The sequence below is a fragment of the Struthio camelus genome, chromosome 21, assembly GCF_040807025.1.
Source record: "Struthio camelus isolate bStrCam1 chromosome 21, bStrCam1.hap1, whole genome shotgun sequence".
Classification (NCBI taxonomy): Eukaryota; Metazoa; Chordata; class Aves; order Struthioniformes; family Struthionidae; genus Struthio; species Struthio camelus.
The window spans coordinates 8,777,097-8,802,182 of record NC_090962.1 but is presented as its reverse complement, the minus strand read 5'-3'; the positions used below and the strand labels follow the sequence as shown (position 1 = coordinate 8,802,182).

General features: G+C 62.6%; 2 protein-coding genes across 20 annotated transcripts in view; one reads left to right on the top strand and one right to left on the bottom strand.

Annotated features, from left to right (window-relative positions):
* Positions 1-12,850, bottom strand: part of TRIM62 (tripartite motif containing 62) — a 17,194-nt gene extending 4,344 nt beyond the window's left edge. Inside the window, exons 1-6 of one of the 7 annotated variants that reach the window (XM_068916240.1) lie at positions 12,714-12,850; positions 9,965-10,062; positions 9,029-9,208; positions 8,005-8,150; positions 4,640-4,987; positions 460-917 (exon numbers count right to left, since the gene is read on the bottom strand). In XM_068916240.1, the coding sequence (XP_068772341.1) occupies positions 460-867 (408 nt within the window). In that variant the 5' untranslated portion in view covers positions 868-917; positions 4,640-4,987; positions 8,005-8,150; ... (1 more) ...; positions 9,965-10,062; positions 12,714-12,850. Of the gene's footprint in view, positions 1-459; positions 918-1,389; positions 1,439-1,937; positions 2,019-2,086; positions 2,199-4,639; positions 4,988-5,300; positions 5,569-6,107; positions 6,215-8,004; positions 9,209-9,964; positions 10,063-12,713 lie in introns of those variants that run through there. The other 6 variants (XM_068916245.1, XM_068916239.1, XM_068916241.1 and 3 more) reach the window with 6 other exon arrangements.
* Positions 11,871-25,086, top strand: ZNF362 (zinc finger protein 362). Of its 13 annotated transcripts, none has more exons than XM_068916257.1 (12): positions 11,922-12,009; positions 13,752-13,836; positions 16,356-16,568; positions 19,737-20,003; positions 20,334-20,548; positions 21,292-21,355; positions 21,462-21,708; positions 21,930-22,251; positions 22,354-22,578; positions 22,699-22,777; positions 22,934-23,092; positions 23,207-25,086. In XM_068916257.1, exons 6-12 carry the CDS (start codon positions 21,293-21,295, stop codon positions 23,321-23,323), a joined length of 1,212 nt encoding a protein of 403 aa, XP_068772358.1. In that variant the 5' UTR covers positions 11,922-12,009; positions 13,752-13,836; positions 16,356-16,568; positions 19,737-20,003; positions 20,334-20,548; position 21,292; the 3' UTR covers positions 23,324-25,086. The 13 variants fall into 13 exon arrangements, with proteins under 13 accessions (XP_068772348.1, XP_068772347.1, XP_068772354.1 ...); XM_068916254.1 differs by having other exon boundaries at positions 11,945-12,013; XM_068916259.1 differs by lacking the exon at positions 16,356-16,568 and having other exon boundaries at positions 11,941-12,013.

Genomic DNA, 25,086 nt, shown 5'->3' with positions numbered 1-25,086 from the left:
CGGACAACGCGGGCGGGAGACCCGTTTCGGCAGCCTGTGGGATGGGGGAAGCCCTCCCGGAGGGCAGCACCCTGAGTTCTGAGGATGGGCAGCACCAGGGGCTTTGAGCCCATGGATGGGAGCATGGGGCAGACGGACTGGGGGGTCCTGCTGGGGGGGAGCGCTCCAGCCCCATGGGCACCTACGGAGATCCCACAGCGCTCCAGAATATACGGATGGAGGGATCCCAAGGGAGCAGCAGTCCAGAGCTCCAGATGGATGGACAGACAGATGGATAGACAGTAGAGTCCCCGGGGACAGCACACCAGCCCAAAAAGGACGTACAGATGGGTGAGAAGGAGGAACGCAAGGAGGCAACGCTCCGGCAACACACGCACAGACACAGGTGGGAAGCGGGAATCGCATGGGGGGGCAGCTCCCCAGAGGGGCCCGGGCGTCCCAGCACCACCGCCCACCCACCTGCAGCTCCTCGAAGGCGTCGTCCACGTTGGTGACCTGGTGCTGCTCGTGCACGGCGGGCTCGTCGCAGAAGAAGCAGACGACGGCGCGGTCGGTGAGGCAGAAGAGCTTGACCTTCTCGTGGTCCTTGCAGGGGAAGGAGGTGCGCTGGGCGCCCAGGATGGCGTCGAGGGGGAAGGCGCTGTAGCGCTCCACGATGTTGGCCAGCTTGAGGCTAGGCGCCAGGGTGGGCTCGGCGAAGGTGCGCCGGCACTCGGGGCAGTCCCGGGCGCCTTGGGGCTCCTGGCGCACCCAGTGCTCGGTGATGCACCGCCGGCAGAAGTAGTGCTCGCACCCGAAGCTCACCGGGTCCTGGTAGATGCTCAGGCAGATGGAGCACAGCAGCTCGTCCTTCAGGCTGCAAGCCATGGCCGGGCTGCGGGGCGGCCGGCGCCGGGCCGGGGAGGCTGCCTGCGGGGCTGCAACGGGGACACCCGGTTCGAGGCCGTCCCCGGCAGAGGGACCCTGCTTTGAGACCTCCCCGAGGCTCTGTCCCCCAGCAGGACCCCGGTTTGAGGCCGTCCCCTGCAGAGGGACCCCTGTTTGAGGCCACCCCCAGGCTCTGCTCCCCGGCGGGACCCCGGTTCGAGGCTGTACCCCACAGAGGGTCCCGGGTTCGAGGCCTCCCCCTGGCTCTGCCCCACAGAGTGACCCTAGTCCCAGGCTGCTCCCCGCGGGACCCCGGTTCGAGGCCGCCCCCCGGCTCTGCTCCCCGGCGGGCACCCTTTCAAGGCCGCCCCCCCTGCTCTGTCCCCCGGCGGGACCCGGGTTCGAGGCCGCCCCCCGGCTCTGCTCCCCGGCGGGCACCCTTTCAAGGCCGCCCCCCCTGCTCTGTCCCCCGGCAAGACTCGGGTTCGAGGCCGCCCCCCCGGCTCTGCTCCCCGGCAGGACCCTGGTTCGAGGCCGTCCCCCAGCTCTGCCCCCCGGCGGGCCCCCTTTCGAGGCCGCCCCCCCGGCTCTGCCCCCCGGCGGGCACCCTTTCAAGGCCGCCCCCCCTGCTCTGCCCCCCGGTGGGACCCGGGTTCGAGGCCGCCCCCCAGCTCTGCTCCCCGGCGGGCACCCTTTCAAGGCCGCCCCCCCGGCTCTGCCCCCCGGCGGGACCCGGGTTCGAGGCCGCCCCCCGGCTCTGCTCCCCGGCGGGCACCCTTTCAAGGCCGCCCCCCCTGCTCTGTCCCCCGGCGGGACCCGGGTTCGAGGCCGCCCCCCGGCTCTGCTCCCCGGCGGGCACCCTTTCAAGGCCGCCCCCCCTGCTCTGTCCCCCGGCAGGACTCGGGTTCGAGGCCGCCCCCCCGGCTCTGCTCCCCGGCGGGACCCGGGTTCGAGGCCGCCCCCCCGGCTCTGTCCCCCGGCAGGACCCTGGTTCGAGGCCGTCCCCCAGCTCTGCCCCCCGGCGGGCCCCCTTTCGAGGCCGCCCCCCCGGCTCTGCCCCCCGGCGGGACCCGGGTTCGAGGCCGCCCCTCGGCTCTGCCCCTGAGAGGGACTCGGGTTCGAGGCCGCCCCCCGGCTCTGCCCCCCTCCAGTGGGACGCCGGTTCGAGGCCTCCGCCCCCCAGCTCCGCCCCGCCCCGCCCCGCCCGGCCTCGCCTCACCCAGCCGCAGGGCGCTGCCGGTGCCCGGCCGGGCCGGTAGCGGGCGGCGGTGGCGGCGGAGAGGAACGAGCCCGCAGCCGCCTCAGCGCGCGCCCCGCCGCGACGGGGCGGGGCGGCGGCGGGGAGGGAGGGGGGGAGGGCGCGGGGGGCGGGGCCACGGCTGGGCACTTCCTGCCCCCCCGCCGCCGCACGAGTGGTACCGCCCCCGCCCCATTGTCCCCCGCGCGGCGCAGCCGGCTGGCGCGCACCACGGCGCCACCCGCGGGGGGGCGCACTTAAAGGGGCCGCGCCTGGGGGGGAGGTCTTAAAGGGGCCGCGCTTGGGGGGGGTCTTAAAGGGGCCCCTTTTCCGCGCACCTCCGCGGCCTTCCCCTGCACCGCTGCGGGCAGCTTGGTGGGCATCTGCTCCGCGCCCCGCTGCTGGCCTTCCCACCAGCAGGGCCGCACAGCTGCCCTCATCCCAGGGACACATCGCCATCTGTCCCATCATCCATCTGTCCCTCCGTCCAACCCTCCACCCCTCCATCCATCGCCCCAACCCTTCATCCTTTGCTCCATCCATCTGTCCCTCCATCCAACCCTCATCCCTCTGTCCATCCCTTGATCTCTCCATCCATTCATCCCTCTCTCCATCCAACCCTCCATCCCTCACTCCATCCAACCCTTCATCCAATCTGTCCATCCCTCCATTCCTCCCTCCATCTGTCCATCCAATCAACCCTCCATCCATTCATCTGTCCATCCATCCCTCCCTCAATCCCTCCATCCCATCCTTCCATCTGTCCATACAATCAACCCTCCATCCATTCATCTGTCCATCCATCCCTCCCTCAGTCCCTCCATCCCATCCTTCCATCTGTCCATCCAATCAACCCTCCATCCATTCATCTGTCCATCCATCCCTCCCTCAGTCCCTCCATCCCATCCTTCCATCTGTCCATCCAATCAACCCTCCATCCATTCATCCATCCATCCATTCATCCGTCCATCCAACCCTCCATCAACATGTCCATCCATCCCTCTCAGTCCCTCCATCCCATCCTTCCATCTGTCCATCCAATCAACCCTCCATCCATTCATCTGTCCATCCATCCCTCCCTCAGTCCTTCCATCCCATCCTTCCATCTGTCCATCCAATCAACCCTCCATCCATTCATCTGTCCATCCATCCCTCCATTCTTCCCTCCCTCCATCAATATGTCCATCCATCCCTCTCTCAGTCCCTCCATCCCATCCTTCCATTTGTCCATCCAATCAACCCTCCATCCCCTCATTTGTGCGCCGAGCTCGACAGGCCTCATGATGCTCCCAGAGGCCCTTTCCCCCCTGCCCCGACTCCTCCGTCTCTCTTGCCCGTCCATAGCTGTGCCGACCTCGGCCACCTCTGCTGCGTCCGTCCTGCCGCGTGCCAGAGGATGGATCAAAGACCCACTTGACAGCAGCTATTAACACCTGCTCCTTTTTCCTTCCCTGCTCCCATTAATGCTTTCCCAGTCTCCCTGCAGCGGGGAGGACGGCAACGGGGTGCTACGGAGCCGATGGAGATCCCGCGAGATCCCCGGCGGCTGCCCGGACAGAGGATGGCGATGCATTGAGGTTTTCCTGAGCGCCGCGGGTTAAAGGGAACCTGCTGCCGCCCGGATCAGGGTCCCGCACCCCGCCAAGGAGAGCGCGAGGATGCGCCCAGCCATGCTATGCTGATGCTTTTCATCTCCAAAGCGCTTTGCAAACATTAACTAATTAATCCTAATTAACTCATTACCTAATTATAAGCAAACAGGCCCTCCCCCTTGCAGGGGGGAGGAAGGGCAATTAATGCACTGTCACTTTTTAACTTAAACGCTCCCCGTCGCCCCTGAACACCCGTCCCAGTGCCTGCTCTGCACCCCTGTGTCTCCCGGGGGCTTTGCCACGTGGTCTGGGGCCACGTGGGGAGGCTGGTGGCCCAATGTCTCTTAGCCTTGCTGCGGATCCAGCCTAGAAACCCACTTTGCGCCTCCGGGGCTGAAGGGTTTGTTTGAGGGATGCCAAACCGGAGCTGGAGCATCCGACCACGGATCGCTCCCGGCCTCTGAGCAATGCCCTAGGAGCGGGTGAGTCACCGGCGGCGCCCGCTGCACAGCGCTGGTTTTCGTGCGCGGGGCTGCAGAGAGGAGCTGGTCCCACGCAGCTTTGCACCACGTCAAGCACAACCGCGCGTCGCTTAACGGTTGGGACCGGCTCGAAACGTTGTCCTTCCCTGAACGCCACGTATCTCCCCTACGGATCCCGGAGCTGGCCAGGGGACCGCACCGATTATCCGCGTCCTCCCGCAAAACAGCGGCAAAGCCCGCCACGTCGGAGGCTGCGGACAAAGGCAGCGCCGCTTCCCAAAGCCCCGCGCCGCACGGGGACGGCTGCGAACGAGCATTTTTCACGCATCCGCCCCTGGTAGCACGGGGGGCCCGGCCTCCGGGCGTCGCGGAGGCGTGGGGTGCCCACCCTTGCCGCTCACGTGGCCGCCCGCGAGTCACTGCCTGCTAACTGGCGTGTCGTCCCGCTGGTTGGGAAATACCTTGTAACAACGCTGCACCGACTTGTCCCAGGTCTCAAAACTGCCCGCTGTAAACTCTCCGTCTCTTGAAGGGCCTGGCGAATGCTTGCGCGGTTTTTCATTCCCGATGAATTGTCTGACTCATGGCAGGGAAGATGTCGTCTTTTCCGTTGAATTGAGTTCGGGTCTGAGCACGACCTCCTGTTTTGGGGGTCCGTAACCGCACAAATCACAAGGGAACCGGCCGCACCGGAAGCAGCGAATGTCGTACGCGTCTGCCCTCTTCTTACTCACTACCTTCTGGCGTGTGCTCTGGGGTTTTGACCAGCATCTCCACCTCAGCCCTGTTTTACCGAAGCAGACAGATTTCTTGCAAAGAAAAGGAGAAAAAAAACCATGCAGTTGGTACGGAGAAGTTTCAGAGAGAGGCATTTCCCAAAAGATTTCCTGCTCGGCGCCCGCTGCTCCTGCGGGTAGGGGCAGAGAGCAAGCGACTTTGGGACGCGGGGCCGCCGACCACCCGAACGGCACAACCTGAGCTCTGACCGCCGCGAAACCGGCACGACGCCACGGGGACTCAACGCGGACAAAGCTCTTCTGCCGCGTCGTTCCCTCCGACCCCTTCTCCGCGAATATCTCCTTTTGTCGCCGATGCAAACGGGAGGGGGGGGATTTTACGAACCGAAGGCACCGCGACGCACAGACTTGGCGCGGGGAGCGGGGGCAGCGCCGGCGACGGGGGAACCTCTCCAGCGGCTTTGCCCTCCGTACGTTTCCTTTGCGAGCTTCGCGCTGCCACGGGAAAGAAACGCATCCGTGACTCGATCCCCTCCTGCCCTTACAGACACGCAGAGAAAGGCAAAAGGCACTGCCATTTCCCGCGCTAACAGGCCAACTTTTGGTGCAGGAGCCGAGAGAGCAGGTGTAGCAGGGCCTCCAGCCTGCAGAAATACCCGCAGAGGTGATTTATGGCGAGGGAGGCATCTCTGCTTTGAGCACGCCCCTGCCTTCCTTTCCTTTTAATTGCGGTTGGATCTACCCTGGGGGCAAAAGAGCCTTTGAACATCTCTCTTTTTTTTTTTTTTGCACGTGAGGTTTGCAGCCAGCTTGATTTCCTCTCGGCATTTCCATGTTGCAGCCCTTTTTGCTCAGGACAAGCGAGGCGGTGAGGCCTCGGCAGGGAGAAGGGCACGGTCTCTCCTACCACCTGGTCCTTGCCGGCATTGCCGCCCGGGAGGCTGGGCGGGCAGGAACGACAGCATACCAACCCCAGGCGCTGGCTGCACCACGCGCCCAGGCTCCCCACCGCCTCCTCCACGCCTCCCCAGGAAAGGGGCCCGTTTCCCACAGCCAGGCACGGTGGATGCGGCGCTGGGGGGAAAAGATCGAATCTGCTGCGTGCACGGTTGGGAGAGCCCCAGAGCATCAAATAGCACAGCTCGTGCGAAACGAGCTGCGCCGGGCACGCTCTCAGGAGGCATCTGCTCACCCTCTTCTTGAAGCCCTCCACGGACAGGGACACCCCGGCTCTTGAGCGAACCATGCCCCATCTTTCCGCTGCAGATTGCGCTTGGCCTCCCGACAGTCGGGAACAGCCTAAGAAGATGCAGAGGTTCAAAACCACCGCAGTTTCACAATCACGGCACAAACTTCCAGCAGCCAAAACCCCCCGGCCCCGCGGATGGAAGTGAAAGCAGTGATAAGAGAGGAAAATACACCTAGGGAGGAGAAAGAAGAGGAACTCGGCAGCAACGGGCTGCCAGGGGACACCGGTGGCCTAGGGCCCGCAGAAAGGCTCCAAAACGTGCCCGTCTCTCCTGGCTAGGGTGCGAACGAAATTTCCACCCCGACACCGCAGCAGGAGGACGTTAAATAGCAACTGCTAGGTGTAAACATCTGAAAAAATCAGATAAAGGGGGAGTTTTCAAGAAGTTGGCTCAGGAGCTCGGTTGAGTCACTGAGAGCTGGTAATTAACGGATCTGGGGACGTTCCAAGATGGGAAAAACGTCGTTTAAAGGGGGGATGGGGTGAATGGGTGATCCCAGGCCAGTTAGCTCGAGGGGGATCCTCAAGAAACACTGATATGGGACACGAGCAGATCTGAGAGAGGAGCTCACGCAGGCAATGGCAGCACGTCTTGCCTAGCACCATCGCCTCGGCCACGAACCGTTTGGGGTCTGCGCGCCCCACCGCTCGGCAGGGCCGTTACAGATGGATTCGCGGCCCACGGCTCAGTGGGTCAGCCCTTTAAATAAAGGGCATGCAAAAATAGGGAAACTGAGGCATTTCCAGCACTGTTTCCTTGCACAGGCTACAGATCAAGAGGAAAAACTAGCCCTTTCCCTCCAAAGAGTTTCCTACCCTCTCGCACCCATCCGAAGTGAAATCCAGCCCCGTCCTGGAAATCTTTGGTGTAGCCAAGAGCCGTGCCCACGCTTTGGAGGGACGGGTCGGAAGCTTGTCCTGTGCCTGCACCCCCCAAACAGCGAAAAGTCCTGCCTCGCTTGTGCCGAGCTCCTCTGATCCCTAAGAAACTGCCACCTGTCCTGCTCATCACGACCCAGGGACCTCACGTAGGACCGGGGAGCTCGGAGCCGCTTGGAACAAGAGGGGCGTAAAGCGTGATCTCGTTTTCCTCCTACTCCAGCTGCTCTGGCGGAGCTGTGGGAACAGCTAGAGAGGGGGGAAAGAAGATGAAAGGCAGCGTGGGAACTCAGCTGCTTTGCTCTCTTCTGCAATAAAACACAGGCCCTCCAACTCCTCCAGCCCAGCTTGAGATGCAAAGGGGGAGAGGAACTTCTCTGTGCTTACTCGGAGAGATGTGTTTCAAAGCAGAGACAATCAGGTGTAAAAAAAAAAAAAAAAAAAAAAAAAAAAAAAAAAAAGCACTGGGCCCAAAGGACTGAGGCCCAGAGGTGCAAAAATAGGCTGCAATGCCTGAATCCTGTGGGATGCAACACCCCTAAAGCTCCCTGGCAGCGGTCTCACCAAAAGGTTCAACGCTCGCCAGTCCAGGTGGGCTCTGGGGACTGTTCCACAAGAGGCTGGATGCCGCGTGAACCTCTGCCAGTAAGAGAGGTCCAATCTGGAAATCGAAGGATGCAACAGTCGTGGCCATTCCTTGCTCTCCACCCCAAAATCTGCAGTGTTGCTCAGTAAAGCGGCATGGTTTGCTAATCGGAGGTCTTTGTGGCAGCTCCTAGTTACCCTCTCTCCCTGTTCCTGGTCCCTCGTCCTCAGCAGCCTCCCCGCGCCGATTCCTCCTGCTCCCACCGCACAGAGTGGCCGGCAGCGCTGGGGGTCCTGGCATGCAAGGCTGGCGTCTGCGGGGCTGGTTTTCCCAGCTCCCAGAGTGAGGTGATGAGGAGAGAAACTTGGGGCTCACCTTCTGCTTTTTATCGTCTTTCCCGTCCCCTCCGCTCTGCTCACGAAGGACTCTGAAGCCCGGCGAGCGTGACCCACTGGAGAGAGGCCAGGGGAAGGCAGCGATATCAACCAGGAGCCGAGAAAACTTGGCCTGTGCGGAAGGGGCTGAAGGATTGGATTTGTTTAGTCTAGAGAAGAGCAGGCTGAGGGGAGACATAATAACAGGCTTCAAGTATGTGAGAGGTTGTTGCAGAGAGGAAGGGAATAAAGCGCGCCCGGGCCCACCGGGAGAAGTCACTGCAGGCGTCGCGGGGGGCATTTTGGCCTCCCCAGCCCACCCATTCAGCACATCCCTCTCTTTTCCATCACGGGGGTTTTCCCCGCCAAGTCCCATCCTCTGTGATGGAGCATTTTGGGAAACCTGGAAAGCATGAAAAAAGCCCAGAGCTGGTTTTGCTTTTGGGTTTTTTTTGTTTTTTTTTTTCTTAACTGTACCATCACTGGAAATTTGTGAGAAACCCTCTCAGTTTGCTGGAACCAAACTCTGGGTGCTGCTCCACGATAGAGAATTGGCTCCTGCATGATTTAGCGAGCACATAGGGACAAGCAACTTGAGGTGGAAATAATACACGACTGCGTTACAAAAGTGGCCGAAGGACGCCTTCCCGTTTTACTGCAATGCTGGGGCATGTTTTGTGCCCATCAACCTCTCTCTCTAAAATGGGAAGAAATGTTTGCATTGCAATTATTTCTTGAAAAAAAGAAAGCAAGCATTGATACGGTGAAGGAGAAAGGCAGCGAGTATCTGCAGGGCTTGAAAACTTGGCTGCAGGAACTGAAATAATGATGCGGACGTAGAAGAAACTGACAATTTGAGGAAATAAGCTCGGGAATTACTGCGATGAGCTGGGTCCAACTCTGTTCCCAATGGGGGCTGATGGGTCGGCGTCAGCCTCTGCTCAAATCCCTGCTGAACCCCAATCTCAGCGCTGCACTGAAGCACGGAGACGAGAGGTTTTTAGCAAAGAGAGTTTTCCCTCTACCTCTTCGGTACGGCTGGAGCGGTGCGGTGGCTAATACACCCTGCGGGCTGGCACAGAGATCCCACTCGCTTTCAGAGGCACCCATTTCATTCCTTTGATACTCGTAATATCGTAATCTTCCAGATTGTTCAGTTGTCCTTACAGTCTCCTTGGGAAAGGAGAAAAACAGGCAGATAAGACCTGAGAGACAAAAAAAGCGAATAAAGAAGTATTCGTGCATAAGTAAAAACAAAAAAACAAAACAAACTCCTTTAATGGAAGAACAGCATCACCTTGGAGCCTAGTATATATTTGCGCACACACATTTACACACAAGTATTAAAAATACAGCTGTTACTCAGGTGCACAGTTGTTTGCAAACTTAAGAGACTCAAGTGTCTTTTGCATCAAAACACAGGTAAAAATTCAGTGCCCTTCGTCCAGAAGCAGTTTTAATTTCACACAGACACCTCACCGAGCGCTGCGTGCTCTGAGATCTTGGAAGGTCTGTTTGTAACAAAACTTGCATCTGATCCCTCAGATCCTCGGGACTTTGGGGGATGAACCCGCGTAGGAAAAATATGATGGTAAACAGCCATCGTCACACGGACATGTAGCAGTGTTTTAATAAAAAAAAAAAAAAAAAGAGCTGTTGATGAAATGAGCTGCCATTTGTAGCGGAAAACACTGGTGCAAGACAGAGCGAAGCGGTCCCTGGGACACAGCCAGAGGTTCATAATCGCAAGAATGGCGAGAATAAACTTTTGCATTTCTAGAGCAGGTTCTCAGGGCAATTTTCTAGAGGACGAGCGGGCCTTGCAGCGGCCAGGTCAGTGTCATCCTCACGGGCACGTGTGTTTCTGCCTGTACAGTCGCACCGTGCTGGCAGAACGGGCAACTGTCCTCTTCCCACCTGCTGGAAAGACGGGATTTGTGTGCGCCCCAAAGCCCGCTCACCTGGCCGGTTGCTTCCACCCTCGTCCCTGCGCGAACCCAACCGGAGCTGAGCGACCTGCTCTGGTCCCACGACCTGCTACCAAACATCCCGGAAGGTCCTAAGGAAGAAAAAATAAAGCTTGAAAAAAAAATCTGCCAACTCCTTTGGCAGCTTCTTCCCCTGCGTTGGGAGACCAGGGTCCTCCCAAACCTGCCGCGCTCCCTCCCGCAAGCGCGACGCGAGGCTGGGGGCCGCTCCCCTCCAGCCACGAGGCTCCTGCCTCAGTTTCCCCCGGCTTGGCCAAGCGCGCGGGGGAACTGAGAGCGGGTGAACCGCGTGTTTCCTCAGGCTCCAGGCCTGGGAGGTGAATTTTGGGGGGGGGAGTGCAGGGGAGGATAGCCCGGATCAGAGCAGGGGGAGCGGAGGGGCTGCCTCCCCGGCACGCCACATCCCCTTTCCCCTCTGTTTTCTTTCCAAAGCCTCTCTGCCCTCCTTCTCCCCTCCATCTCTTAGGAGCAGATCCTCTCCGCGGATTTGGGGAGCGCCTCTCCCAGACTCAGGAAGGAAGGGCCGGAGGTGGGTGGGGGGAGAAAGAGAGAGAGAGGAGGGAAAAAAAAAAAAAACAGAGAAAGAAAGAAAGAAAAAAAAAGCAGATTCCCAAAGAGAGACCCCGGGGGGAAAGAGCAAAAGAGGGGACTGGCCAGAGGAGGGACAGGACACCTCCTGCCTGGGAAGGTGATGGGGAGGCCCTGGGGGGACCCCAGGAGGGGCTGGGGGGTGCAGAGGGAGCTGGGGAGATCCCAGAAGGGGCTGGGGGTGCAAAAGGGGCTAGGGAGACCCAGGAAGGGCTGGGGGGGGTGCAGAGGGGGCTAAGGAGACCCCAGGAGGGGCTGGGGGCTGCAGACCCCACTGAGGGAGGCAGCGGAGACCTGGGGAGGAGGGTTGGGGAGATCCATGGAGGGCTGGAGAGACCCCAGGAGGGGCTGGGGGGGCTGCAGACCCCACTGAGGGAAGCAGGGGAGACCTGGGGAGGAAGGTTGGGGAGATCCATGGAGGGCTGGAGAGACCCCAGGAGGGGCTGGGGGGGCTGCAGACCCCACTGAGGGAGGCAGGGGAGACCCAGGGAGAAGGGTTGGGGAGGCTGGGGAGATCCATGGAGGGCTGGAGAGACCCCAGGAGGGGCTGTGGGGGCTGCAGACCCCACTGAGGGAAGCAGGGGAGACCCAGGGAGGAGGGTTGGGGACACTGGGGAGATCCATGGAGGGCTGGAGAGACCCCAGGAGGGGCTGGGGGGGCTGCAGACCCCACTGAGGGAAGCAGGGGAGACCCAGGGAGGAGGGTTGGGGAGGCTGGGGAGATCCATGGAGGGCTGGAGAGACCCCAGGAGGGGCTGGGGGGCTGCAGACCCCACTGAGGGAGGCAGCGGAGACCCAGGGAAGAGGGTTGGGGAGGCTGGGGAGATCCATGGAGGGCTGGAGAGACCCCAGGAGGGGCTGAGGGGGGCTGCAGACCCCACTGAGGGAGGCAGGGGAGACCCAGGGAGGAAGGTTGGGGAGGCTGGGGAGATCCATGGAGGGCTGGAGAGACCCCAGGAGGGGCTGGGGGGGCTGCAGACCCCACTGAGGGAGGCAGGGGAGACCCTAGGAGGGGCTGACGAGACACCGGGAGTGCTGAGGAGACCGGGGGGAGGGAGGGAGAGACCCTGAAGAGACCGGGGCGGGGTGGGGGGCTGAGGAGACGCCGGGGCCCTGAGGAGACCGGGGCGAGGCCGCGGGGGGAGGGGGGGGCACCGTGGCGGCCCCGAGGAGCCTCCCGCCCCTCGCGTCCCTCCGCCGCCATGGCGGCAGCGGCCGGGGAAGGGGGGGGGGAAGGCGGGCGGGGAGGGGAGCGGAGCGGGGCGGCCGCCGGCCCCGCGCACCGGAGCCTGGAGTCTGGGCGGGCGGAGGAGGAGGAGGAGGAGGAGGAGGGCGGCGAGGAGGCGGGAGGGCGGCGCGGGCGGGGGCGCCCATTTTCCTCCGTGCCGCCGGAGCGCCGGCTGGACCGCAGCCTGCCCGGGAGCATGACTGTTGGTATAGGAAGTGTCTGCTTTTCTCTCTCTCTCTCTCTCTCTCTCTCTCTCTAATACCCTCCCTCTCCTTTTTTTTTTTTCCCTCCTCTTCCTCTCCCTCATTCAAAAGGGTTATTCCAAGAAAAAAAAAAACCAACAACAACAACAAAACCAAGCGGCCCGACCCACCCGCTCGGTGCAGCGGCCGGTAAACACCGGCGGGGGGGGTGGGGGGGGCTGCTGTGTGGGGGCCGCGCCTCGCCGCCGCCGCGGATCTGCAGAACATGGCGGCCCCGTCCGGCGTTAAAAATAAGCCGGGCTGCCATTTTTGTTTTCCTTTTGTCTGCGAATTTTAATAAAAACTGTCTGAGAATGTGGGAGAGGCGGCGAGGCGGCCGCGGGGGCACCGAAAGGGGCCGCGTTTCCCCCCCCCCCTCCACTCCCGCCTCCCTCCGCTCCGCTCGGCTTTTGTGTCTGCGGCGCGGCCGCCGCTCGCCCGCCCGCCCGCCCGCCCGGGCAGGTTGGAGATCGTCGCTTAACTTAGGCGAAAACTTTACCTTTTTAACCGCTTTTTTTTTTCCCCCCTCTCCCTTCCCCCTTCCCTCCCTCGGTTGGGGGTGGTGCAGCCAGGAAAACGCCCGCTTTGGTGGATTTTCTGCTTTTTCTCCCCCCCCCCCCCACCGAGATGGTTTAATGGAAAAGTTAAATGCGGCTGAACGTACCTATTTCTGCGCTCGGCGAGGGGCTGTGGATGTTGCATGGAAAGGGGGTGTGGGGGGGGCGTTTTATTGCTCTTTTTTTTATTATTAATTAATTAATTTATCTCCCCCCCCCTCCTTCTTTCCTCCTTCCCTCTTTTATTCTATAACCGGTTTTGTCTCGGCAGCGGCCGCGCCGGCTGGAAGGGCGCGCGGGGGGCTTCGTCCGGCGCCGCGGACCCCCCGTTATCCGTGACGGGGACCCGGAGAGCCCCGCGCCCCCGCTCCACCTATATATATATCTATCTATATATATATATTTAACCAGCCCTTTAGAGCGCGTGCGGATGCAGAGGCTACTGGTACGGGCATCATCTGGTCCGGCCTCGGCGAGCCGGACGCCGGGAGCTGGAAGATGCTTTTTCGCCCCGCGACCATTAATCCGCCTTTTTGGTTTTTATCCGCCGGGCTGCGCTCCGAGGATGCTCCCGTTGGGGGGCCCCCCTGCGACGGGCTCTTTTGGGGTGATCCGGCCCCCGGAGGCGCTTTTTGACTTTGGACGGCTCTTTCGGGGGTGGCCCTCGGGCCGCGGAGCCAGCCGCCCCCCGGGGGGGCCTTTGAGGTTAAAGCCATATTTTGAAGAAGAGGTAAAAGTTTGCCGTCCCTCCCGGCGTGCAGTTTGCCGAGAGGATGGATTTAGGCCCCGCTTTTCCAGCCCAGCTGCCCGCCGCTCGGATCCGCCGGGGCGAAAGGCGACGGCGCAGGACTCCCTCGGCTCCGGGGCCAGGCTTCAAAACGTTGCATTTTTATTTTTATTTTTGGGCTTACTTTCAGGAAGAGAGAGGAGGGGGGGGGAAAAATCCCCCCCCCGCTCCTCCCTGTTCCCACGGGTTGGGGAGGTCGAAGCCTTGCTCAGCTTTTGTTCCTCCGCCCGTGCCGGAGCTCGCTCGCTCGCCGGGGGCCGGTGGTGGGGTTTTTTTTTTGGGGGGGGGCAGCGGGAGGAAGGGTGTTGCGCGTGTGTGTGAAGTTGTCCCTCCTTGTCCCCCCTTCCCCTCCCTGTAGAAAAACGCCCCGCGGGCAGCAGCGGTTCTCGGCTAGATCCGGAGATGGACGCGGAGAAGGGGAAGCAACGCCAGTACTCTCAGAGGTGGGCACGCCGGCCGGAGCCGGGGGGGGGGGGGGGGGGGGCTCGAGAAACGAGCCGCGATGCGTTTCAGTGGGGGGGGGGGCAAACACCAAGGGGATCCCGCTCCTGGCGCAAGCCTGAACAGCTTAAATTTCAATACCCAGGGCCAAAGCCGGAGCTAAAAATCATATATATGAATGCATGCATGCATAAAATAATCTTTTCTCCCTCCAGGAAAAAAAAAACAACGTGTTTTTTGGCTTGAAAAATGCAAGCGATCCTTCAGTGCTTAAGATGTTATGACAAGTGCATGTGTATTTAATGTTTACGTGTGTGTATTGTGGGGCCGGGAGGGAGGGCGAAATCGCTTGCTAATGTCCGGGGGCAGAACCGCTGCCGAGTGACCCGTGCCTCAGTTTCCCCACCTGTAACATGGGTACAGCCATCCTGCCGGGTGTTTTCCGGTCCGACGGTCCCCAGGCGGTCGGCGCTCGCGTGCCTAGCGGTATCTGCGGCTGCTTGGCCTGGCTCTCGCCGGATCCCTCGAGCCGACATCGGGCGCCCGGATTCCCTGCGGCCACCGGAGGGGAACACGGACTCCTTAAAAAAAGGAGAGGATAGCATCTAGGCAAGCTGTAGCCAAGACCTGGCCGCCGAGCAGGCCCGGATGGCTCCGCGCGGCCTCGAGGAAGCGGGTGCCGAGCTCGGCGCAGGCAGTGCCGGGTCGGAGCGGTCCCCAGCAGACGGCTAACCGCTCTGAAACGGGGGCAGAGCCGGCTTTCGAGGCCGAGGTGTCTGTCCGAACGGGCCGGGCTTGCGGAGACGGCGGTGCGGCCGCTCGTGAAGGTGGTTCATATTTGAGGCTTTGGAGCTCAGGACCTCGGTGGTGGAGCGGATGAGTCGCCCTGGCTCCCGGCGTGTTTGGGGATAGCGGTCCCGGTGCACTGGGCAGCAGGATGGGGAGCAGCACCGGTTCCTCCAGGCCTGGAGCCGCGACGGTGGCCTTGCGCGATTTCCGTACGGACCTGCCGCCCGCCGTCCTCCTGAGGGTCCCTCTCGTCCCTTCGATGGCTCCCGGTGCCACCACGCGGGCGTCGCGGAGGCGTTGGCCTTTCAGCCCCGGCGCTCGGAGGCCTGAGTTGGTTTCGACCCCTTCTGCTGGCTTCTCCGGCTCGTCTTTGGGCTCGCGGCTCTTTGCCCATCTTCCGGGAGCGGTGCCCTGCTCCCGCTCGCGGGTGCCCTCTCGTACGGGCGTCCCATCCCGCGGTGCTCTCTGGCGCGGCTTCGGCAGCAGAGCTGTTTCCCTTCGCTGCTCCTTCCTCACCTTGTCTGCCCTTCTGCTTTGCACCGATCCTGCTTTGCACCGATTCCTTCCTCGCTCTGGAAACGGGAGGCCGGAGAAAGCGCCTGGCGCTGCCCGGCTGGGGAAGCCACGCCGGGACGCGCGGCAGAGCCGTCCCCGGCTCCCACCTTTCCTCCTCTCCACCTGCCAGGCCGGCGGGATGGGCAGGAAGCCGGGAGCGGACTCCTCCGGGCAGCCCCCGGGGCCGCAGCGGCCTCCGCGCCGCCGATGCGTTCGCGGGGCCTGCGGGCGAGCGGCGCTCGCTTCGTCTTCGCCCCTTCCCGGGCACCGCCGGGCCGGGATGGGGGTTTTTGCCGAGCGGTTCGCTCTCGGGCTTTACATCGGGAGAGGAAATCTGAATGAGAAACACCAGTTACAGCCCTTCAGGGGGCGGAAACGCGGGGTTTAATTGGTTCCATCTTGGGTGAATTCTTTTGGCCCGAGATCCCCCGAGCGGCTCCGAGCTCCGGATGGGGATTTCTGAACTCGCCTTTGCCAGGTTTCCTGGCGGCCGCCCTGCGTTTCGTGCGTCCTTTCCGCCTGCCCGCTACCTGCTCCGTTCCGCCGAGGCAGCGCCGGGCGAGAGGGTCTCGCCGCGCCAAGGTCCCCGAGGCTCCGAGCGAGACTTTTCCTGGCGAAGCCGCGAGCCGGTGCGGGAAGCCCGCCCGGGCGCAGCGAGCTGGCACGGCGCGGCGGCCCCTGCGGCGAGCCGCTTGATTTGATGCCGCTTTCTGCCCGCCGGCTCTGGGTTGGGGTTGTATTTTGTTTTGTTTGCAGTGAGGCCCTTGGTTTCTCTTAAGAAACAAAACAAAACCCTCCCGCTCCGGGCGAATGCTGGTCGCGCGCGTCGTCCGGAAACGCGGGCCGCTTTCTCCGCGTCGCTCCCGGAGGCTGGAGAAACCGTCCGCAAAGGGAGCGGAGCGGCGCCTCCCGCCCCGCAAGGGCCGCCGCGGCCTGGCGCCGTTTTGGGGTGGGGGGGTGGGAGGGGGAAACCGAGGCACGTGGCATGGGGAGCCGCTTCCAGCTCGGTCGAGGGCAACCCCGACAGCGCCCCCTTAACGTTTCGGCACGCCGGTCGCCGCTCGGGGCGTCCCGCTTCTGCCGATGCCGAGCGGCGCCGGCGCCCGGCCGCCGACCCTTCTCGCGGCGGTGCCGGCCCGCGTCCGTGAAAAGAATCTCTTGTTTCTTTTTATTTCAGCGAAGGCGAGACAGAGAGGGCTGCCAAAGTAGAGGCGTTCCCTAGAGAACTGTAGCTTGACTTAGCGGCAGTTTGGTAGGAAGTTGGAAGGCTAGTGAGCTCCGGGGCCTGGCGCTGGTGCCCGCCCGTGCCATCATCTACCTCCATCGGTCTGGAGCCGCGTCGACACGTCTCCCCCGGCAGCTGCGGCCACCTGGCTTCTGAGGCCAGCCTGTGAGTACCGAACACGGCGTGCGCCACGTCCCGTCCGTCCCCGCGGGGCTGCCGCCGCGCCTGCCCGCTTCCCCCACCGCCCCCCCGCTCCCCGCCGCCTCCGTCCGCTTGCTCTTCCGACGGCCTTCCTCCCGCAGCATCCCTCGCCTGCCTGCCTGCCTTCCCCGCGCTCGCCTCCGGCTGCGCCTCGGCCCCCGCCGCCGGAGCCCTCTCGGGCCGGCGCGCCGCTTCTCCCGCCTGCGCAACCCCTTTTTCCGGGTTCCCCCCCCCCTCCCCATCCTGCTCAATGCCTGCCGCTGCCCTTAGGGACGCTCGGCGCGACGCTCCGGCCGAGACCCTCTCCGTGCCGTGCCGCAGGCGAGCTCTTACCCGCGGTTTTTTTCCCCCACCTCCCCACCTCTTTCTCAGCCGAAAAGCAAGGACCAGGACAGCCCTAACGCCAACCGCTCCCCCGAGGGGCTGCGGTGTCCCGCGGGGAGCCCCGGCGCGTCCCGCAGGCACGTGCTGCAGTATTCCCCACCCTTCATAATTTCCATTTTAATGGATTTTTTTCCCCCTCCCCTCCTTTTTCGCGCCGTGTGTCAGCCTCCATTTTTCATAGTTAGCTCAGAATATAGAAAAAGGGAGTTTATATATTTTCCATCTGCTTTATATCCCCTCTAGCACCCTCCCCCAGCTATCCGAGCGCGCCTGGGCGAGGGGGAGCGGTCCCTCTGCTCCAGATGAAATACTGCACAATTTGTAAAATTAAGTTGGGACAGGAATAAGGTTTTTTTGGCACAGCGGCCGCTCCTTTCCTTTTTATTCTAGGCAGGTTTGTAAAGCTCCAAATGCAGCGGTTTTGGCTACGGTAGCCGCCTCGTTATTTAATAAGACCTCCTCAGGTGCAGAGGGAGGGAGAAGGACGTGCAATATTTGTGCTTTCCTCCCCATGGCTGTCTCGGGTTGTACCGGGATCTTTGCTTAAAAGGAAACGACGAGTATGATTTAGCAAACCAAAGGGAAAAAGCTCGTTGTTTACGAGCAACCCTACAATAACACTACCTGAAAAATACCGTGTCCTCGGCGGAGATGCTACTTGGCGACAGTGGCCTTTGCGAACGGTTCGGTGACAGCGCGTCGGCCCGGCGATCGGGCTGGGAACCGGCCCCGGCCGAGGCTCGTGGGGCAGCGGGAGCGCGCGGCGGCGCTCCGCAGCCGCCTCCATGCCTCAACCGCTGGCCGGGGCCGTCCTCGGACCCCCTCGTCCCTGCCCCGGGGCCGGATCCGGCAGGGCCTGAGAGCCGTAAGAAAATCGCTTGCCTGCAGCAGGGCCGGGGCTCCCCGCCAACCTCCCAAGCCTCGTTCGGTCCCAGCGTCCAGAAGCCGCGTCGGCAGCTCCTTGCGCCTTCGAGGAGACGGGAGAAAATAGATGGAGGTAGCAAAAATCAGCTCAGAGAGCGCTCCCCCGGCTCGCTGTGGCCCCCCAGCTCCCCTCCTCTTCCTCCAAGGGATTTTGGCCATGGGGGAAGCAGGTGGGCTTCGGAGAGCCTTTTATATGCTGCTCCCGCCTAACCCCCACTTGATTTCCCAGGCGCCGGGAGGTTTCTGAGGCTCATCGCGCTGCTGCTCGGCGCTCAGCGGCGGCACGCTGGCGTCAGGGCTGCGGCCGAGGCGCCGGCGCTGCCCGCAGGCTCAGGCGGCCGCGCGCCGACCGTTGTTTCCCTCCGTCCGCCCAGCCGGCGGGAAGTTTCGGACGAAATGGGAGGGCTGAAGCCTGGATGGCCTTCGCTGGGAAAACCGGCGTTCCCGATGGCCGGGTGGGATCCCGCCGTCGCCGTGCGACGCTAACTCCTGCTGGGACACGTGCGGATGAGCAGGGCGGGAGGGATCTTGCTTTGCCGTGGCGGAAATCCAAACCGCCCCCTCCGGCAGCCGGAGCCGGGATGCCGCCGAGCCTAGCGGTTCCCGGGGCGCCGGGGACAGGATTAGGCCCGTCCACCTCCATCTACCCCGCGAGGAGGACGGACGGAGCCGGGGCAGGACAGAGGGCACCTGCTGCCAGGGACGGAGGAGCAACTCCCTGGGCCGGCTCCAAAAACCTCTTCTAATCATAGCTCCGGCTTCCTGTTTTCCCGGGGAGGAACGAAGGGGCATTTACGCTTCTCGCCGCGCCGCCTCCGCCGCCGGGGTGGCAGGGCCCTCCGGCTGCCCTCCGGCTGGCCTCCGGCACTCCTCCGCCGCGCTCTTGCCTTCCTGTTTTGCTCACCAGGGGTTTTCACCCTCCCGCAAGGTTTCGGCCCCACGGGGCTTTCGCGGGGCTCGCGAGACGGATGCGGCATCCGCGGGAACCGTCGGGAGGAAGGACGCCCGGCAGCTCCGGAGGGGAGCGGGCACGGTGCGATCGAGCCGCGTCGACGCGAGGGCGTTCGTCGGGCGAGCTGGGGTCATCCCTTGTCTTGGCGCAGCGTCGTTTTGGAGGGGCTGGAGCTCCCGTCCCTCCCCTGGGTGCCGTAGCCTCTCTCGCCTTTGCTGCGCGGGGAAAAAGGACCCTCTTGGCGCGCCCAGGGGCCGGCGCTGGCCCGCGGCAGGGAGGCTCGTGGATCTGGCGTCCGTCTTGGTCTAGTTTGCCGCTCCGGCCTTGGCCTGGTTTCTGTTGCGGATGGAGGTCACCTCTTTGCAGTTTCGTCGCCCGGCGAATTGGGGAAGCCGCTAAGGAGGCTCCCTGGTGCCTCGCGGTCGATGGCGCGTTATTTTTGCTCCCGCGGAGCTAATCCGAGTGCAGCGCCCCGCGCCGCGAGCGCTGTCTCTGCATGGACCCCCCCCCTTTTTTTTTGGGCCCGCTCCAGGTCCTCGGGGTCAGTGAGATACCTTGACAAAGGGACTGGCTTAATTTATCCACGTTTAATGTCTGGAAGAGATAAAAAGCAGCGATGCGGGCTCAAATCCTGCAAGAGCCTGTGCGTCCGCTCAGCTTTTCCTTGGGGGAGCTCTCCTTTAAATTTCACCGGGGCCTCTTAAATACTTCTCCTTAAACTTGTCCTTAAAGAGGTTTAGCCCGTCTGGTTTTAGCAGCTGAAACGCCTGTTTACGTGGGGCCATGTTGTCATTTTCTTGCCGTTGCCTTTCAGATGTTTCCTATTAACGCGCGATGGATTTAGAATTAAGTTTTTTTTTTTTTCCCCAAAGCGTTTAGCGGCTCTGTAAATCGCTGCGGCGGGGGCTTTCCTGGAGCGAGCGGTGAACGGCTTGCGGCCGCCGTCGGTCGTTTCGGGTGGCCGTGCTGCTTTTTAAGCTGCCTTTGGGTTCAACGCCGTCACCGAGGTGCTCGCGCCTCGCTCCAGCTCCCGTGCCCAGACCGAAGCAGTCTGCCGGCCACCTCCGACGCTTGTAATCCCGCAGGAGCAGGACAAATGCTGCCAGGAACTGGGAGACTGGGAGCTTCCCAATGATCCGGTATGAGCCCGCGTCTTTTGCGCTCAACCTGTTTTTTCCCCCTCCTGGCCGATGCCGTCGAACCGAGAGCGTTTTTGCTCTCCGTGCCCGTGCCGAACCTTCGGCCGCCGCAGCCGGGGCCGGCTTTTGGGGACCACGGTGCCATGCTGGGCTTTGCGGTCGCAGCTGGAGGATTAATCCAGCCGGGTCCGTGTTTCTGGCCGTTGCTGCTCTTGTGCTCGCTGGCGTTTCGGGGTCTTTAAGGGGTTATTTCCCATGGGGCCGCTTTGGTCTTTTGGCCCTCTGCAGAGGCGTATTTGCACCCGACGTACCTTTCTGTGCCGTTTTTAGCGCCCTCCCGAAAAGAGGGCTCCCGGCTTGGACTCCTGACCCGACACGGATTTGCAGGCTGGAAAACGCTCGCCAGGTCCCAGCCCTTCAAACAGGCTCTGCTTGTTCCTTGCCCCGGTTTATGGCCTGGGCGTTACCACCGGCGCATCCGCGCGGCTCCGGCTCCCCTCGCGCCGGCAGGGAATATTTGCGGGCGACGCCGCACGAGGCTCCGGGTGAGTGACGGCGGGCGGCCCTCGAGGGAGCCCGGTTTCGGCTCGAACGCGGCCGCTTGCCCTCCGACGGTTTGCCCCGCGGGGAGCGCGTGCTGCCCGCGGAGCCGGTGCTCTGCTCTCTGCTCTCTTTGCTTTGCCTCATCCCGGAAGGCGTCCCTGGGAAACGGCAGCTGGAAACGGCAACGATAGCTAAACGCCCTCCTAAAAATGTACCGCCGGCAGCGTAACAGGGTGGCTCGGCTGCATCCCGTGGGGATGCCGCCTTGGCCGTCTCCGGGTCCGTCAGCCTGGCGTTATCGATGGGGTGGGAAGGGCAGGACTTTGAACCCAGGAGCAGCCCCGTAGAAAAGCGCGCCGCCGAGCCATGCCGGTGCTCGCTGCTGGGGCCGCCGCCGGCTCCTTCCTCCCTTTTGGCTCCGCTCTTGGACCGCGCGGAGGCTGGAGGTTTCATAGGATCAGGCTCGTCGCCTCCCTTCCCGCGGGACGGCGGCTCGGCATCCCTCCCTCTGCTTCGGCGCGTGCCAGCGTAGCCCGTGCGCCCCCGCCTCCCGCTTTCTCCTCCGTCCCCTCGCCTGATAACTCCCCGCAGCGCCGCGCCGTTTTGGCCCGTCTCCCTTCTCCGTCACGCCGGCCGTCTCCTCGGGCGGGGGCTCGGACCAGCGCAGGCCCGAGGGGAGGAGGGAGGCAGGCGGGCGCCCGCTGCCTCCCCCCACCCCGTAACCCGGCCCCTCTCTTCCCTGTAGGATGGCGGAGCCTCGCTTTAACAACCCGTACTTCTGGCCGCCCCCCCCGACCATGCCCAGCCAGGTAAGACCCCCCCCCCTCACCCCAGCCCGGACAGACGCGTCGGGGGCCCGTCCCAAAGGGACCCGTCCCGTTCGCCCCTGACCCGCGGCTCTCGCCTCCCCGGCAGCTGGACAACCTCGTTCTGATCAACAAAATCAAGGAGCAGCTGATGGCGGAGAAGATCCGGCCCCCGCACTTGCCCCCCACCTCCGTGGCCTCCCAGCAGCCCCTCCTGGTGCCCCCGTCGCCCGCCGAGAGCAGCCAGTCCATCATGTCCCTGCCCAAACTGCAGCAAGTCCCCGGCCTCCACCCGCAAGCCGTCCCCCAGCCCGACGTGGCCCTGCACGCCCGGCCGGCCACCAGCACCGTCACAGGTACCACCGCGCGGGGCTCGAGGGGCTCAGAGAGCGGTGGAGGCTGTGTGTGTGTGGGGGGGGGGGGGTGTCCCTGTCCGCCCGCCCCCGGTTTGGGAGCCGGCTGCCCGCTTTGATGATGCCCCCACCACAGCAGGTCGTGTCGCCTCTGGGGCAGCAGGTCGGGCAGAGCGAAGCCCCGCTAACGTCGTCCCCCTTTTCCTCCCTGCTTCGCCCGCCAGGGCTGGGGTTGGCGTCCCGGGCGCCCGCCGTCAGCACCTCCGAGTCGAGCACGGGCACGGGCACGGCCACCCCTTCGACGCCCACCTCCACCAGCCAGAGCCGCCTCATCGCCTCCTCGCCCACCCTCATCTCAGGGATCACCAGCCCGCCCCTCCTCGACTCCATCAAGACAATCCAGGGCCACAGCTTGCTGGGGGCACCCAAGGCCGAGCGGGGCCGCAAGAAGATCAAGGCGGAAAACCCTTCGGGGCCGCCCGTCCTCGTGGTTCCTTACCCCATCCTGGCCTCGGGGGAGACGGCCAAAGAGGGCAAGACCTACAGGTAGGCGAGGCGCGGACGGCGCTCCCCGGCCCCGGGGCGCGGGCCGGCCCCACCGGGACCTGCCCGCCCCAGCCCGGCCCCTGTGGGACTCTTCGCCCGCAGGTGTAAGGTCTGCCCCTTGACGTTCTTCACCAAGTCGGAGATGCAGATCCACTCCAAGTCGCACACGGAGGCCAAGCCCCACAAGTGCCCGCATTGCTCCAAATCCTTCGCCAACGCCTCCTACCTGGCCCAGCACTTGCGCATCCACCTGGGCGTGAAGCCCTACCACTGCTCCTACTGCGAGAAGTCCTTCCGCCAGCTCTCCCACCTCCAGCAGCACACCAGGTGACGGCGCGGGGGGGGGGTCCCGTGGGAGGCGGATGCCGCGTAGTCGCCCCGGGGCCGGAGGGTCCTCGCTTGGGGACAGTGACCTGACATTTTTTTCCTCCCTTTTCTCCGGTGCAGAATTCACACCGGCGACAGACCGTACAAGTGCCCGCACCCCGGCTGCGAAAAGGCATTCACGCAACTCTCCAACCTCCAGGTCAGCACCACCCTCCTTCCCGGGGGTCACCCGCACCCCGCGGGCTGACGCCAGCCGCGTTCCCGTGCCCAGCCCGGAGGGCAGCGTCTCTCCCGACCCGCTGCCGTAACCCGTTGCCCGATTTTTCTTCTTCCCCCCACTCCTCCACCTTTGCAGTCTCACCAGCGACAGCACAACAAGGACAAGCCCTACAAGTGCCCGAACTGCTACCGGGCGTACACGGACTCGGCGTCGCTGCAGATCCACCTCTCGGCGCACGCCATCAAGCACGCCAAGGCCTACTGCTGCAGCATGTGCGGCCGGGCGTACACCTCGGTGAGCGGGGAGGTGCCGGGGCGGGAGCATCCCGAGGCGGCAGGACCGGAGGTGTCCCCCGCCCCGGCTCTGCCGCTCACGTCGCCCTCTCTCCCCTCTGCCCGTGCCCTGCAGGAGACGTATCTGATGAAGCACATGTCCAAACACACCGTGGTGGAGCACCTCGTCAGCCAGCACTCGCCTCAAAGGACCGAGTCACCCGGCATCCCCGTGCGGATCTCGCTCATCTGAACGAGGCTCCCTCCCGGCTCCCGGGGGGCAACGCCGCCGCCGCCGCTGGACCATCCCTCAGCGCCGCGCCGGACGGCAGCTTGGCGGGGAGTCGACGGATGCCGCTGCCGCCGCGCTTTGGAAAGGCGCCCGGCCGCCCCACGCCCCTGGCCTGGCCCGGCTCCCCCAGGGCTGCGGTTTTGGTGACATCCAAAGACGGTTTCAGAGCACTTTGAATCTCTGCGTTTTTTTTTTTCTTTTTTTGGGGGGGGGTGTCTTCTCTTTCCTGCAGTCCCTGCCCCTTTCCTTTACTTCTCTCATTTTGGATACAAATATATATATATATTTATTGGCCAAGAAGTTGGTGCTGCTAAAACAGAAACAAAATAAGACACAAAACAAACCCGCGGACGGAGAAAAACGCTGGATGGCGACGAGGGGAGAAATTCGGGGCCCTCGACCATCGGCTCTTTCTCCCCTTGGACTCTCCGTTGGGAGCCGCGGCCGGAGAGGGCAGCCGGCGGGACTCGGTGCCGCGGCAGGATGGAGACTGCTGCGCCGCGTCGTCTGACCTCTTTGGGACGCTGCGATCGATTTTTTTTTTTTTAATGTCTTTTTTTGTTGTTGTTGTTGGGTTTTTTTCTGCCTCCCTTGGAGTTATCTGCTCCCCGCGCTGGATTCCCGCGGCTCCCGGAGGACTGGCTCAGCACGGGGAAGCGAAAGCAGCTCGGGGTGGGGTTGGGGGGGGGGGAGAGGTGACCGGAGGCCCCCCCCGTGCCACCCGGACCGAGCGGCCGCAGGATTTCGGGACCCCAGCTCGGAAAGGGCGCCGCACTCAGGGAGCCCCCGGCCGCGGGATTTTTCCCGGCCGGGGGGGTCCGGGGTGCTGCCGGCAGCAGGGGGGGCCCCGCTCGAGCTGTCCCCGTGTCCGGGTGCTTCGCCTCGCGGTCGGCGGCGGGGCCCCGCGCGTAGAGACAGGCGGGCGCCGCTGCTGCCCTCCCCTGCTTTGCAGAAAAAAAAAAAAGCTAGACACAAACTCATATATATTATGTACTCTTTGGTTCCGTTTTTGGATATTAACTGTGTTATTTTTTTATACACTTTTTAAGCCTTAACTCATTGTTTTGCCAGGGTGTTTTATTACCTTCTGTTTATTAATTTGATATCCCGCAGCCTTTTCTCCCCGGCCCTTCCCGTCCCCCCCCACCTCCATCCTTGCCTCTGGTTCTTTGTTTCCGAATCGATGTTGTACGATACTCAATATTGTAATCTTTTTTGTCAGCATGTTAATACTGTGTAAATATGCCTCTTATACATACTGTTAACACTTCTCTCCCCCCTCCCCCCCAACCTCTCCCCCTTCCCCGTTTTGGGGCTTTTTTTTTTTTTTTAATTTTCCTCGGTGGAGATCCAGGCCACATGTCTCTAGAGTTAGTTATTACCTTATTAAAAAAAGGAGAGAGCGGGAGAGAGAGAGAGAGAGAGAAAAAAAAAGTGGGGGGGAAGAGAAAACGAACAAAAAAAACCAACAAAAAAAAAAGACATCCCTCCCCGCCGTCCCCTGCCCTCTGTTTCGCGTTGTTCACAGAAAGGCGGGGAGGAGGCCGCGGCCTTCGCCTGGAAAGTTTGCATTCTTGTCGGCAATGGATTAAAACCTGCCAAACTGACGACCCTTTAAAACAAACAAAAAAAAAATTAAAAAAAAAAATTGCTCTTTGTATTTCTCTGTTGTGGAAGACAAAAAGAAAAAAAAAATAATAATAAACCTGTACATGCAAACTTTG

Excerpts from the sequence above, each read along its gene's own strand:
- ZNF362 (XM_068916246.1), top strand. Across the intron at positions 21,709-21,929 it reads GGCCACCAGCACCGTCACAG|GGCTGGGGTTGGCGTCCCGG; the intron begins GTACCACCGCGC and ends TTCGCCCGCCAG. Across the intron at positions 23,093-23,206 it reads GCGGCCGGGCGTACACCTCG|GAGACGTATCTGATGAAGCA; the intron begins GTGAGCGGGGAG and ends CGTGCCCTGCAG.